The sequence below is a fragment of the Eucalyptus grandis genome, chromosome 4 (genome assembly GCF_016545825.1).
Source record: "Eucalyptus grandis isolate ANBG69807.140 chromosome 4, ASM1654582v1, whole genome shotgun sequence".
Lineage (NCBI taxonomy): Eukaryota > Viridiplantae > Streptophyta > Magnoliopsida > Myrtales > Myrtaceae > Eucalyptus > Eucalyptus grandis.
Genome location: NC_052615.1, coordinates 16,249,136 through 16,261,679, shown reverse-complemented (window position 1 = coordinate 16,261,679; position 12,544 = coordinate 16,249,136). Strand labels below are relative to the sequence as shown.

The 12,544-nt window shown below is 38.0% G+C and overlaps 1 protein-coding gene across 4 annotated transcripts; it reads right to left on the bottom strand.

Moving 5' to 3' along the window:
- Positions 1–1,229: 1,229 nt before the first annotated feature.
- Positions 1,230–3,293, bottom strand: LOC104421989. Of its 4 annotated transcripts, none has more exons than XM_039311243.1 (4): positions 2,838–3,293; positions 2,583–2,597; positions 2,147–2,549; positions 1,230–1,718 (listed from the first exon to the last, which is right to left on the bottom strand). In XM_039311243.1, the coding sequence occupies exons 1-4, from the start codon at positions 3,069–3,071 to the stop codon at positions 1,603–1,605; spliced, it is 768 nt and encodes a 255-aa protein (XP_039167177.1). In that variant the 5' UTR covers positions 3,072–3,293; the 3' UTR covers positions 1,230–1,602. The 4 variants fall into 4 exon arrangements, with proteins under 4 accessions (XP_039167177.1, XP_010032490.2, XP_039167176.1 ...); XM_010034188.3 differs by having other exon boundaries at positions 2,147–2,516; XM_039311242.1 differs by having other exon boundaries at positions 2,147–2,516; positions 2,550–2,597; positions 2,838–3,292.
- Positions 3,294–12,544: the final 9,251 nt, after the last annotated feature.

Sequence of the window (12,544 nt, the reverse complement as noted above, 5' to 3'; positions counted from 1 at the left end):
AAAGTACGTTTGCTCTGCAGCACCGTTCAGAACTCGGATCTCCTCCCTCGAAGCATCTCGGATTCACCTTATGCCAAGGATGGGAGTTATTTTCACCCTTCTCTCATGCATCTACTTTGCTAACTATGAGGATTTAACCTCAAGGCGGTCCTTGTTGATTCGCGCGATATTCCACGTGCCCCATCCTAATTGGATAAGAGTGCATAAGTTTCAGTGATTTCACCTTTTGGACTGTAAACATCTACGCGTAGGATGCAACACTTCACTATTTCACGACAGCATGACATTTGTGTTGCTTTCCCACAACTCCATTTTCATCTGGTCAAAAGGCCCATTGAAATTGGGGTAAGAGTCTTTGAGTTCTTGGAAGTGGAGACAAAGAAAAAAGGGAAGCTAGCTAGATTGATTCATGAAGTTATTATATGTTACCTATTAAAATTAGTTGAATTCACGTCGAGTTCCCCTTAAGAAAATGCAAATTTTTTATGTCAATATGATATTATAATGGATTGTTTTCACCACATTATTCATGAAATGAGTCCATCTAATATTTTTTCTATTGACCATTTTGGGTAGGAAAGTTAGCTGGAGAACCCAAGTACTCTGGCTTGTGGTTCTGCATGAGAGGACAGTGCTTCAACTACCACCCACCTGTGTAACTTACAAGTGCTCATTGTGTGTTGTAGCAGAGAAAGTATATCTGATGTTCCAACTGCAACGATGATCATCCAAAATCACATTCTGTCGCAATTTGGTAATTCGACTGAGACGAACTGTTATGGATCAATCGTAGTGAACTTTCATAACATTGGAGGTAATTTTCATTAAATTGGTAGTGACTTTTCTTAAAATTACTTAACAAAGCTTTACTTGAACACGAGGTGACGGATTCTCAGCTAATTTGTACTTATTTGATAGGAGGATTCTCCTACCTTCTTTCTAAATAAATTCCCAGATTGGTCAAGTGTAACATCCGTGCAAATGGGCGCCTGGAGGAGAGAATATGCCATAAACATAATCAAAAGTGGCCTGCGGCGGCAATAGCCCCCACCACTCATAGTAGGCGTTCCTGCCTGGCTAATTCATCCCCTCCATTCAGAGGAAGAACTTCACCCCACTATTCCTCTCAAACCATCTTCAATTGATTTTCGTTTTTCGTACGCAATTGTTCTCCACGCGCAAGGTTCATCTGTTATATCCTTGATGTACTGCACAAGAAGCACTGAATGAAAAAATACCAATAGCATTCAGTTTATTTGATCCTTAGCCTTGTTTCGTAATGAAAATACATATTTTAAGCAGCTGATAACTCACGGACTCGTGATCACGATGAGGCAAGCTAAGCTATGGCCTTTGTAGTCTCTACAGAAATCTAAAACTTCACTAGCATTGTCTCTTGAGAAGTCTAGCACTTAACAAGACACCCAGACTGATAAATATCAAATGCATTTGCATCTCTGCACTTGATTTTTTCTTGGATTGATTAGCCAAATCTTCATCAGAGCCGAGATAATCAAACCAGCTTAATCAACTGTGGACACCCTTCTGCCGTTTCACTATATTTCTAGGTTCTGAAGGCAAAATCAATCTCTGATTCAACCTTCATGTGCAGGCGGCAGATGAAATCAGAAAACACATGTTCTCTGCCTTCGCATTTTGCCTTCTGTTCTGGCCAAAGGAAAAGCCAGCAACCCAGGAAAGAATAGCTGTCATGGTTCCTGCATAAAGGTAGGAATTGTGCGCTTTTACAACTGCTGGTAAGAGTACAATTTCTTACTAAAATGTAAAGCTTCAATTTCAAATTGAACAAACAAAATTGAAAGTAGATCTAAAGGTTCGAACTGGTATAGTTCCAATGGAAACATTTTCTGTTATTTGCAGACCAAATCAGCATGTTGTTCAAGACTCAATAACAGGATCACTATCGGTGAAGAATCGAACTGGAAATTCTGCTTTGGGACTCAAAAAAGGTACCATCTTTCTCAATTAAAAGAAAAAACAAACAAACAAACAAACAAACAATGTGCAGTTTCTACAATAAAGCTTAACTTTTCTGGCAATATGGATAGGATGTTACTAAGCAGAAGAGTGAATAACCAAAAATCCACAAATAGAATGTCATATTGAAAAAAATTCTAGTTCTTACCTGCTTTTATAGCTGTTGCTCCTGCTGGTACTGCTTTCAGTTCTATCTCGACTGCAACTCCCCTGATCTCCTGCAACAGGACTTGGTTAATCCTAGACACCGTGTCCAAAGACCTCTGATTGAGCCCTTCGAACAATGTCCTCGGTGAAATCTTCAACCTGCTGTTCCATGATGTTGCAGGTTTCTTACTCGATGCCATGAAAGATGGGAAAAACATCTTGATCAGGAAAGATCCGGTTTCCATGCTATTACATCTTGACACCTGATGATGCTGATGACTAGTGGTCCTCGGGACTTTCTTCCTCTTCTTCCTCTTCTGGTTTTTGTATGACTCTGCCTCAGCACTTGGAAACTCAAATTCTTCCTCTTCCTCAGGACTTGGAAACTCAAATTCTTCCTCTTCCTCAGCACTTGGAAACTCAAATTCTTCCTCTTCCTCCTCTTGATTCTCCTGCAAAGCAATCCAAGTTTAATTATTTGTCTTCCAATTACAATACGTCATCTCCCTAATTGGCATAATTGTTTCCCCAGATTGGTTTCAAAGCATATACAACAGATGAAGAGCACTTATAAAAAACATCGGTATGTTACCATGTTATGGCTACTATGTGATTACAGATATAAGATCAGATTTCAATATTGAACAAGAAGCGAACCAAACCAAACTGAACCGAACAGAGTCCACCAATACCTGCAATGGTAGCTGCTTATCCACAATATCTTTAAGGGAAAGCTCGTAACTCGACTCGGGCAAGTTCCGTATCATCTTTATCATTTCTCTTCTTCCTTCTTCGATCCTGCGAGTCCTTGACGAAGGAGAGAGATTGCTGTAGTGGTGATCTTTGGCGATACTTACCGACATCTTTTCGAGCTTCCTCAGAGTCGGTGGGTCAGGATCACAGTTTCTGCTGTGGTGGTTTCTCATTTCACCCGGAACCCAGAAATCAAACTCAAGATCTCTGCTTTTCTCAAGATGGTTGTGGGATTTGGGAGTGAAAGAGAAGACGTGGCTCTGAGCAGTCGTGCCTTGAGAGATAGACACAGAATTAAGGGTTGTTGGAGAGTGATGTTCATGGGAAATAGGACGTGCGTGCCATGAGCGGAAAAGCAGAAGGAATAAAAAGGCAATGAAATACCAACTCCATAAATGGTGATCAATACACCTAGAATTTATTATGTGAACAACCCATTCAGTCATCACATTCAATGTGTTCCGAAATTTTAGGTTTCCTTTCAAATCGTCATAGCAATCATTGCCCAAAAAGCTTCTGCTGCAATCGGTGATCATGGAAGTGGATCTCAGGTTGATACGCCCAAAATCAACTACTTACATGGCTGATGTCCGAGGCTCCTAGGAACAAGGCCACGACTCAAAACTGCCCTCTTGCCAAGTGGAGTCTATTTGGGCCAACATACATTAGTATTGCTCAAAACCCATATGAGCCGCAGCATCAAAAGCAAACCCATCGAATTAGAGGAGTCGTCAAAACCGTTCCCACTGGCTCAATTTTCAATTTCTATACGAAAGAAAAAGATGAATAACATATAAAATTAATATCATGAAAAGCCCCAACTTCATACACTTGTGATAAATTTATCTCAAATTAATCTTCTTGACTATAAAAAAAAACCCAAATTAATATAATTATGATAAATTTACCATAAATTAATATTTTAACCATAAAAAATCTAAAATTAATATACATATGACAAATTTACCATAAATTAATCTTTTGATTACTAAAAACCAAAAACGGTACATTCATTAATTTTCATTCAATTGAAGTAATATCATGAAAAATCACAAACGGGGAGCTAAACCCCAAATTGGTACAATTGTCAACTTTTACTAGGGGTGAGCGATTTTAAGTTCCAACTACCCGCTAAATAGGTTCCTTATTTTCTAAAACTTGAAATTTGGAATTTACCCGTATACTTTGAAATCAGAAACCTACCTTGTCATAGGTTTCAAGGTCAATTCCAAGTTCTACTCATGTTCTATTTATATTATTAATTGAACAATTGCAATGAATCATTACCTTAAATTACCATCATTACTATTAAAATCCACTGATCACAACTTATATTTAGATATATGAAAAATATGAAACATTGACAAAGTGAAAGACTCAATCATAAAATAAAATTTAAAACTAGTAGTTACAAATTATATACTCATCATAAAACTTCATAAATATTGCAAAATCATGCGAAAACATAGATTAACAAAAACACAAAAACTTATTTCAAGTCCCAAGTTCCACCTATCTTGAACCCAGAACCTACTTATCGAAATAGATTCCCCATTTTTAAAAACTTAAAACCTAACATACATACCTTAAAACATAAAACGAAATAGGTTCCCACCCATCTAGTCCTTCACTTTTAGGTTCTACCTTGAAACATGCTCACCTCTTACTATCACGTGTTATCCAACTAGGCAATTAGAAATGATGGATAAATGTGTGACATGTCTACCAATTTGAAATTTTTGGTGAAAAAATTAGTTTTTAGTAAATTTGTCACACGCATATCAATTTAGAGTTTTTCATGGGATTAACCCTACCACATGTTACATTTAGTGATTTTGCTAGGGTTTTCATTTTTAAGTTTACTATTGGCCATTTGTAGTTGACATTTAAGTATAGAAAAACGCACCAAAAACCATCACGCCGACACATATCAATCCTTTCCATTCCAATTTGGCGCTAGATATAATACCCAGAGATGTAGAGATGTCATCGTTTAAAAAATATTTTTGGATGGAAGAAGACTAGGGGATCAAGTGATCTTGATAACTTCTGCTACATTAAATATGACCTATAGGAAAAGTTTTGTTCCCCTATGGCAATGTTACTTCAAAGGGATAAATAAATGTACTGGATGCTCATGATATGATCGGACTCAATTGACTTACCCGAAGGGTAAAAAAAAAAAATTTTCTATTAAAGTCAAAAATTTTTCTCAAAAGAAAATTCAGAAAATTTTTTCAAATAAAAACCTAAAGGTAAATTGAAACTTACTGGCCCTTTTCTCAAAAGAAAATTCAGAGTAAACCTTATTTCAAATAAAAACCTAAAGTAGCCAAGTCAATCGAAACTTACCGGCTAGCCAAATGTTTACTGGTCGAGCTCCAACCCTCATTTGAGATTGACTGGGTCATTTTAGGCTCTCATTTAAAATAATATCTATTTTGGACCATCTTTTTAAAATTGGCCTTGCTTCAAACCTTTACTTAGAATTTTCCCCGCTAATAATAACTAGAGTTATCCATGACTACTAGTGAGCTGACTTTGAAGACATTGCAGTTAAAAGTAAATTGGTGGGCTTGAACAAGACAAGTTATTGCAGATTCAGTTGGCCCAGTGATCTTGTCGGCCCCACACGACTTAACGGATGTCATGCATTGCTCTAATAAGATTTGCATGCAGCTAATAATTTTCCTTTGAATAAGTCGTTTTAGAGTATAAGCTCGAGTCGACTCAGTTGGAGTTCTTCTATCGCTAGCCCGTGTGAAGCCGGTTATATGATTAATGTTCATATGTTTTTCCCCCTTTCATAATAATGGATGACAATGAGCTTTATAAGGAAATAAGCATCAATTTTCGTATTCTCAATTGTTGAGATCGAAGGTAGTATTCACCGCTAATGGAAAAATATATTCTACAAGTGACCTTATAAACCCTTAAATTGATGGTTAGTGAGAGATTGGTTAGTTAATAAAAGCCTCAATCACAAGTTGATTAGACCGTTTATGAGGGACATTTGAAAATTGCCTCTATCCACTGTGCAAAATATCGTTGAAAGCAAAGTTTCATACTGCACGGGAGCTGATCCATGCGGATAACTTGATGATTTTCGGACCAGATTAATCCATATTGGGCTTAATATGCATATGAAGACTTAGAGGAACTTTCTTGCAAAACGGAGTATTGGTAAACTTGGAGCAAATGACGCTTTTTCAATCATTGAAGTATCATAACTTGATCCACACAGCGGTACCATAACCTTTTTTTTTTTTATCACTAAAGTGTCATAACTTATGCATGAAGCTTACTCAAATGCCATAACTCTTTTTTTCGATCATTTGTAAGCTAAATAGCTTTTCAATTAATCATTTGAGCATCACAACTTTCTAAAAAAGTGTAACGTAGGTGACATGCACAAAAATCCAGCAATTTTGCATTAATTAATTCAAATAAGCATCCGACTTTGTATATGCTTGTTGGTCCGGTTAGTTAATTTCAAATAATTTCTGGAGCACATAAGTTTACTCAACCAGTGCCACACGTGTCCAAAATTTAGTTTTCTTAGACTCAGTATATTTTACAAAAAAATTAATGATTTGAAAATATTTTACTAAAAATAATTATTTATATTGCTGAAATAGTCATTAAATGAATAATGTTTTTATTATTGCATTATTTTATATTTAAATATTTTCGTAGATAGTAAAAATATATCACATTAATTTATTTTTAAAAGTAATACAAGCATTGATCTTTAAGAATACATTTTAAAATTATTCATATTTTCGTGAAAGAGGCGCACCATATGATAATTACGTATGTCACGTGTATATTTTTGGTCTAACATGGTGTGGTAAGATTAGATAATGAAGCTGCACAATAAGCAGGCCCTGGTAGGCGCGTGAAGTTATGGATCCCATTGTTTTTTTATATCACTTTTAAGTCAGGAACCCTAGGATGAGGTCACTTTCCGAAATGGGTCGCTTATTTCATCGAATATTACTGGACACGACGTATAACTGAACCGGCGAAAGAATGAAAACAAAGTATCATAAGATATCACGATTGCCAAAACATAAACATGGTATATATGAATTAGCCTATACACTGTGAAGACAAATACGGGATGAGATGACACAACATCAGACGAAAAACACGCAGCCATTTTCCCGGCTAGATGCCACTGCACAATCAGAGCACAACACAGAACTCAGAAACCGAACGCAACAACAAATCCACATCATACATAGCCATCGAGGATGAAATATTCTGCAACCCCAATGCGAAAGCCAAGATAAGAGAGGTGACTTGTGATTTTTACGGGGGGATGTGCCTTGCGTTGCGGCCGAGAGGAGAGCCGAAGACTTGACCGACAAGGGCCTTAAAGCTTCGGACCAAAGAGGCGAACATGAGACGCTTTATGCCTCCGCGCCTGGGAGGAAGAGGGAGCACCTCTTGTCTCTTCACAGCTAATTCTCTCTCTTCACAGCTTCCTGCACGAGAGCCATCGCGCTATCTTTCCCTTGCATTTTAGAGAGAGAGAGAGAGAGAGAGAGAGAGAGGTTTGGTTTTGCTTGGGTGGGAGAGCTGTGGTGTTTATAATGTGTTGAGTCTCCCGGCATGTGTGGTGGGTGGAATGTGCTTCCGGGGAGGAGATTTCCTCGAATGTTCCATGCAGGGGATGCTGTCAGCTTTCTTTTGCTCGATTTACCTGAACACCGGAAAAGAGAATCTTCATCCAGAATATGATAAGCTTGGTACATTAAAAAAGTTGTCAGTGGAGACCAACGAGCTGATCAAGTGATCAAATCTTTCTTAGGAGTTTGCACCGCCTCCTTTTCCTAGTTGCCATTTGTGGGGTTCTTTCCGTGAGAGGGAGAGCTTTATTTTGGATTAATATTAGGTACACAAAATTATTTAATTTTACACAGTACACATTTCATACGATTGAGATAGTGGATGTTTTATTCTTAAGAAGGAGGTAGTTGCACATCGATACGTAGAAAAAAACTATACGGCATGTCAACTCAAGTATTACAATCTGCCTATTATTAGGCCAATTGTGATAAGAAAATAATGGCCCGAACAGCTTAGGTTTTTTTCACTTGCATGTCGGCTTTCAATCAAGTCCTACTCCACCAAAATTCTAGACCGGGTCTTCACGATCGATCCTTGCCAATGCGCATGGGATACCTGGAGCGTTCTCAAATAGTGTAGTACCAAAATAATCACGGCACACTGGATGAAATTGATTTGTAAAGCTGAACAATAACAAATCATTCGACTACTCGTGAAAAACAATCACCCTAGAAAAGTTAGCGCATAGAGAAGAAAATGCGTTTTTTTATTACTGATTAACGAAATGATTAAAGTCAAAAAGATTAGGGGCATATTGGTCCTAACACTTCTGTTGATGACGGGGGATAATTTCCTGTTATTCCACCAAACAGCTACTTCTTGTCCTATTGGGGGACATGGTATCTCATGATTCAGATAGGAGTTAGATAATCTTTTCCCACAATTCATAAGTGGGATGGAAGCCTCTTAACGTTATTCTGATACTATAAGCATTGTGGGATCTGAAAAGGGTCACCTCGATCTACCTTTTTGATTCAGATAAATCCAGGGGCTCATGGTGGGGTCTGATCAAAATAAACTTAGAGAATAAAAAGAGAAAGAGATTAAACCTACAATAAATACCTATATATATATATGTATATGTATACGTGTATATATATAATAGAATGCAATAGAGAGAGAAATCAAACGTCGGCGTTAAAAATCCTGAGCCTTTCTTAATTAATTAATTAGAGGGAGATTAAACCTTATAGTAACAAAAAGAAAGAAAAGCATTTTGAAAGGCCGAGCATCTTTTAATTAATTAATTAGAGAGAGAGAGAGAGAGAGAGAGAGAGAGAGAGAGAGAGAGAGAGAATTAAACCTTATAAAAACACGAAAAGGAAAGCGAGAGCATTTTTAAAGTTATTGATAGAAAGTGCTCGGCCTCTCTCTCTCTCTCTCTCTCTCTCTCTCTCTCAGTCAATTAAAAAATGCTTTCGATGTCTCTATGTGGCTGGGGGCACTGGTTCAAAAAAAAAAAAAAAAACACGTGTGTGTTCTTTTCCCCCATGGCGATTAGGGTTGGAAGCGCATTGATTTTGTCAGAAATCGAAGTCGAAAGAGAGTTGCGTTTAACTTCAGTTTTGAAGCTCCGTCCGAGTGGCCGAATAAGGTTTGAGCCCCAAGTCTTTTCCTGGGTGTTCGTACCCTAATTTTTGCAATTTGAAAACCCATGATGGCTGTATGTGTTCATTGTTTCATTCTTTTCACCATTTCGATCTTTAAACATATACTTCAGTTATATATTCTGCATTAAAGAACACGGATGAACCCTCAATAATACGCTTCTCGGTGGAGAAGAGAAAGACCCATTTGCTCTGATAATAGCCTCCCTTTGTTTGATTGAACATTTCCAAGGGAGAACTACTCTTGATCTCCCCGAGAGTAATGTCTTTCAGTTCTTCAATGCAAGCTTTTGCTTAATGGTGAAGCCCGTAAATGAACCCGGACCCAGCAAACTTAGAGCACTTCAACAGGCGAATTTCCGATTCTTGTTTGATTTTACAGCATTGACCGCCTCTTTTGTATCCGAAATCTGTGGGCCCAATTGATAATCAAATTGATCGAACATGGAAATAAATTTAAAGACAGCAACGTATAAGGTTCTCTATGTGTACTTCTCTTCTGAATGTGCTATTGATTAGGATCCAATAATGACAACTTTTCATTAATTTCATTTCTTCATATGCACTTTTTTATTTTTAGCCTTCACCACGGAACCTAAAGCTTAGCTCATGCAAGGAAATTGAGATACTTGGACCCTGGAGAATTAACAAGGCAAACTACTAGTTATCAAGTACAAGACTAATGTGTGCTTTGCAACGTGAAGAATTAGGAAAAAGCATGAACAATCGGTCAAATCTAAAAGAAAATTAATAATCGCCTAAGAAAACCAACTCCCTTAAGTATATAAATTTTCTTATCTTTATATATTAAAAGTTATCCAGCATAATAAAAATTATTAATCTCATAAAAATTATTATTTTCTTATGGTAAAATATATTAAGCATATTGTTGATACCTAAATTTTGGCGACTCAGTCATTTATTTATTACATAAAAATTAGAGATTAATTTTAACCCCCAAAAAAAGAATTAAAATTGCATAGCATATAATTTTAGTCGCACTTATTTATTTTTGCATTTGATCAGTGGCGGGTGAGCTTTAATTTTACGAGTTGACAATTTGTTGTTTTCAGATTGGATTCATATTATTTTTTCAATATTCGGTAAATATTTCATATATTCATGTGATTTATATATTAGGCGATACATTTTACCGAAGATTGGAAGGGAATATTGCACATGGGCCATGTATTGAGTAATATATTTTTTGACTCAAGATAAGAAAGATTACATGATCAAAGGGGATTTTGTGCCTGAGCTGAAAAGGAAATAAAATGTTCTGCAAAAACTCAAATCCTCGCCTATAAGAAGGCTGTTCACCTAAGAAGGGAGGGGCCGGCCTTTTCTTTGTGGGGGAAAGGGGTTTTCCTTTTCTCCTTTTTTTGGGGGTCAAAGTCAACACAAAGGGGGTTTTGAAATTCCGAAGGGGGCAGAGAGAAGGGACGTGAGAGTGAGGGAGAGAAAAAAAAAAAAAAAGGAAAAAGCCTTCTTCTTCCTCGCGCAGCTCCTCGCCCACCCCCTGCACAGCGCCGCCGCGCCACCCCTGCACCCGCCGCCTGCAACCCAACGCCGGCAGCCGAGCCTTCGAGCACCACCGCCGCTTCGACAGCAACCGGCGAGCCCCCTCGCCGGCCACAGCCGCTCCGCCGGCAACCCCTCGTCGCTGCTACCCGCCTCCGCAGCCGCCCGAGTCCCCCTCGCCGCGCCGCCACCGCCGCCCTGCAGCCGCTCAAGCCCCTCGCCTGTGCGACCTGCAGCGCCCGCCTTCGCTGCTCCCGACGCCAGCAGAGCCCTAGCCAGTCGCTGCGCCTCCGCCTCTGCTCCGCCGCGCCCTACTGCAGCACCGCCCCTCCGGGCCATCCTCAGTCGTGTGAAGATGAACAAGATGAATGAATACTGAAGAAAGATTATAAGCTTTCTTCTCTTTTGTATTATCTCAGTATATGCAATACAACACAGAGCACATTTCAATGGCGTGCTCTTCCTCTGTTTCTCACTTTTCTGTTACATTGACTCAAAATGAAGAAGAAGAAGGCTAAGCTCTTCTATATACTACAGAAGCTAAACGAAAGAACCAGCTGTTATTCAAAACAGAATTACTGAAAGACTTAAAGAAGAAAAGAACTATCTCATCTATTATGTTATACATCGAAAAACTGAACTAACAACTTCTCTTCTCCTTTTGAGTACATGGCACGTGCTATTTACACTGACTTATTTCCATTGCATTGTGTAGACACATGGCTAATAACATCCCTGGCCCTGACTTGTGCACTCCGCTTCTTTTGTCCTTTTTCAATGACAACCGTCTCTGTTTCTGCAATGCTTTCATTCTCTACCTTTGTTAACTTCATAGCAGCATAATAAACTTTCTGAGTTTGTGTTCTCATGTTCTTAACAAGCCGGTCTCCGTGCACCACCGCCGCTCTGCCAGCCCGCCCGAGCGCCGCCCCCACTGCCGTGCCTTCGTCTTCCTGCTGCTGGTCAGCCCTGCTGCCCCTCGTCGGAGCTCCAAACGCCGGCCCACATCAAGCCCATAGTCATATAAGTTGCCGCGCCCCTCCAAGTTTCAAAGCCGGCCCCTCGACTGTCGCTGAACCGCCACCTGAGCCATCCGTGGAGCCCATTGGGGACAACCATCCTTGCTTAACCCGTTGAGTGAATTCCATTCGGTTCAAATTTGGTAATATTATTTGCGGAATTAGGTAATTATCTTATCTAACTTTGATTTGGATATTTTATTGTCTAATATATGCTTTTCAATATCTTATCACGTGCATATTTGAATAATATGAGTATTTTCAAATTAATTTATTGTCTAATCCGCAACCACATGTCAATTTTTATTCCATCTATAAGGCTTTAGATGGGATAATTAATTACGTGGGAATAAAATTGATATTTTGATTTTTAAGGCTTAAGATCAATTTATCAATTTTATTAGCAAAATAATCAAATTGATTAGATATTATTTCCTAATTTGAATAATGGATAATGTCTTTGATGACCGTGAATGATTTGGTTCTTATCTTTTAATTGCTTTATTTATCCCAAAAATACAAAAAAGATTGCATTTGCATATCATGTAGATTAGAATTGATTTCCTAGATAGAATTGCATGATAGAATAGTTAGATTCTTTTCTATTTATATTAGAACACATGTTTAGATGCTAGGTTAGATAATATCTTCGAATTAAATTGCATGTCGAGATAATTTTTAAGTTAGATATGATTCAGATTAGTCTATTTCCTAACTTAAAATAGATAATATCACTTTAGTTAATTTTTTATTTTTAGCAATTTTTAATTACTAATTTTTATAAAAAAAAATACAAAAATATCATGCACATGTCATATAGAATTAGGTTCGTGAAATGCATGTCATTTAGTGATTGTTGCTAGG